The sequence below is a fragment of the Orycteropus afer genome, unplaced genomic scaffold (assembly GCF_000298275.1).
Source record: "Orycteropus afer afer isolate SDZICR_OR568_19922 unplaced genomic scaffold, OryAfe1.0 scaffold00530, whole genome shotgun sequence".
NCBI lineage: Eukaryota > Metazoa > Chordata > Mammalia > Tubulidentata > Orycteropodidae > Orycteropus > Orycteropus afer.
In genome coordinates this window covers 1387787-1389951 of record NW_006922117.1, presented here as the reverse complement: position 1 = coordinate 1389951, position 2165 = coordinate 1387787, and the positions used below count along the sequence as shown (strand labels likewise).

Below are 2165 nucleotides of genomic sequence, written 5' to 3'. Positions count from 1 at the left end.
ATTTAAAGAACACTGGCTAAAGCTATAGTGTAAGAAGGCACTAAAAAGATAATTTGGGAAGGACCACCAGAATATACAATATGGTACAAATTCCCAAACTATTTTCTAATTGTACATCATGCAGATATGGAATCCATTCTTCTTGCCTAATATCCCACACACACACTGTACCTGGTTAAATAATCTAAAAAAAATCCTCCTCAATGTAAGGGAAGAAAATCTAAAGGTGGAGTGCTACTCTTCTTTATTTTTATCTCTGTGAGCAAATACTTCTGTTAACAGCAAGTTGTCCTTAAAGTTGACTTAACAGACTTTACCTATTTCAAATTCATCATCTTCTGTCAAAATTTCAGCGTTTGGTACAGGTGGTGGAGGTTGGCAGACTCTTAGTTGATAAGCTAGAAAAAGTAGACAGTGCATTTAGTCATTTTCAGAGCAGCTATATGTGCTATATTGACACGAATATAAAGTAATGGTAGAATTTATCAAGTTTGGATTATTTATTTTTATTTAAAAAATCATTGCAACATTGAAGAAAAGTAACTTATTCCTAATACACCAAGCTATTCTTCTGAGGGTAAAGATGTTTAACTTTTTGTTCTTGGCTTCTTTTCCTCATTCTATGCCCTTGTACTATGGACATCATGACACTTTGTTTTATTCCTTCTTGGTGGGATCCTAACTTGGAATTATGTATTTATGCTCATTTATTTACTCAATGCCTCTCTTCATCACTGCATTGTGAGACGAATTTTAAAGAATGAGTAAGACTTTGTGAGGTATGAAGGATGATTTTAGACAAAAGAGCACTTCAGATTGAGGAGGAAACTTGAACAAAAACTGGAGAAAAGGATCAAGTCATTGGTTTATCCATATATATATATATATATAAAGTCATTCATAAGTGGTTAATTGGCTAATAAATTTCCAGGTTACTAAGGACAGAGAGGAGACAAATTTTCTGAAAATGTAAAAGAAGAGTGATAAATCAAGAAAAATTTGTTTCCACTTCCTGCTGTAAATTGTTATTTATCACTTCAAACATCTTCTTTCTAGTACTTTAACCTGCTTATAAGGGTGCTTGCTGCGCAAAGATGTTAATTTGCAAGTACAACACTGCTCTGCACAGAAGGTTACCAGTACAGAAGAGAAAAGACTTGCTGGGAAAGCAGGCCAGGGCAGAAAAAGATAACCTGGATTTTTAAGAAAATGTTTAGATGAGAGTAACATTAGGCATATTAAAAATTATTTTCATAAACTTAGATCTTAAAAGGGCATAACTATAATTATAAAGGCGAAAGATAATGATAAGAAATGCTAAAGAGATAGACAAAGAGGGACAGACAGACACAGACAGCTTTACATGGAGAATTTCCTATGAGACCATGTTTTAGGAAGGAACATTTTGATGTTCTACCTTAATGTAGAACAGAGATCAACTCAGAATTTAAAGAATATAGAGGTAGAGACAACAAAGATAAGCAGTTTTACTTAGATAATACTGCATTATCCGTAATAACAAACACTAATCTGTAGGTGGATGAGTAGGTAGACAGGCTAAATGATCAGGTACGTCCAGGACTAAAGGAATAAACCCGTGACTATATATAAAAATGGCAGATAATATTTCTACATGAGTATTTGCATGTGCTATAAGAATGTCCACATATATATCATAGCCAAGGGGCAAAGTTACGATAACTTCTAAATCACAGCCAAACACAACGAGACACTGAATAACTGCGTCTCTGGGTTTGGATCTATGGTCACAGGGAACATCAAGCTCAATTTCCACAGCACACTACAAAGAAACATTGCTCTACATCCTAGTTTGGTGAGGAGCAACTGGGGTCTTAAAAGCTGACAAACAGCCATCTAAGATGCAACTATTAATTTCCCCTCATCCAGAGCAAAGAAGAATGAAGAAAACCAAAGACACATGGAAACAATTACTCCAAGAGACTAGTGGACCATGTGAACCTCAGCTTACATGACCCTGAGACTAGAAGAACTAGATGGTGCTCAGCTACTACTGTCAACCACTCGGAGAAGGATTAAAAGAGGAGGTCCTGGATACAGTGGGAGAAAAATGTGTAACAAAATTCAAAATCATAAAAAAGACAAGGCTTAGTGGTCTGATACAAACTAGTGAGACATCCAAGACT

At 35.3% G+C, this 2165-nt stretch overlaps 1 protein-coding gene across 1 annotated transcript in view; it reads right to left on the bottom strand.

Moving 5' to 3' along the window:
* CSMD3 (CUB and Sushi multiple domains 3) overlaps window positions 1-2165 on the bottom strand; it is a gene marked incomplete at its 5' end in the record, with an annotated part of 1439134 nt that overhangs the window by 90806 nt on the left and 1346163 nt on the right. Inside the window, one exon of the mRNA XM_007955674.2 lies at window positions 313-398. Coding sequence (XP_007953865.2) covers window positions 313-398 — 86 coding nt within the window. The remainder of the gene's footprint in view (window positions 1-312; window positions 399-2165) is intronic.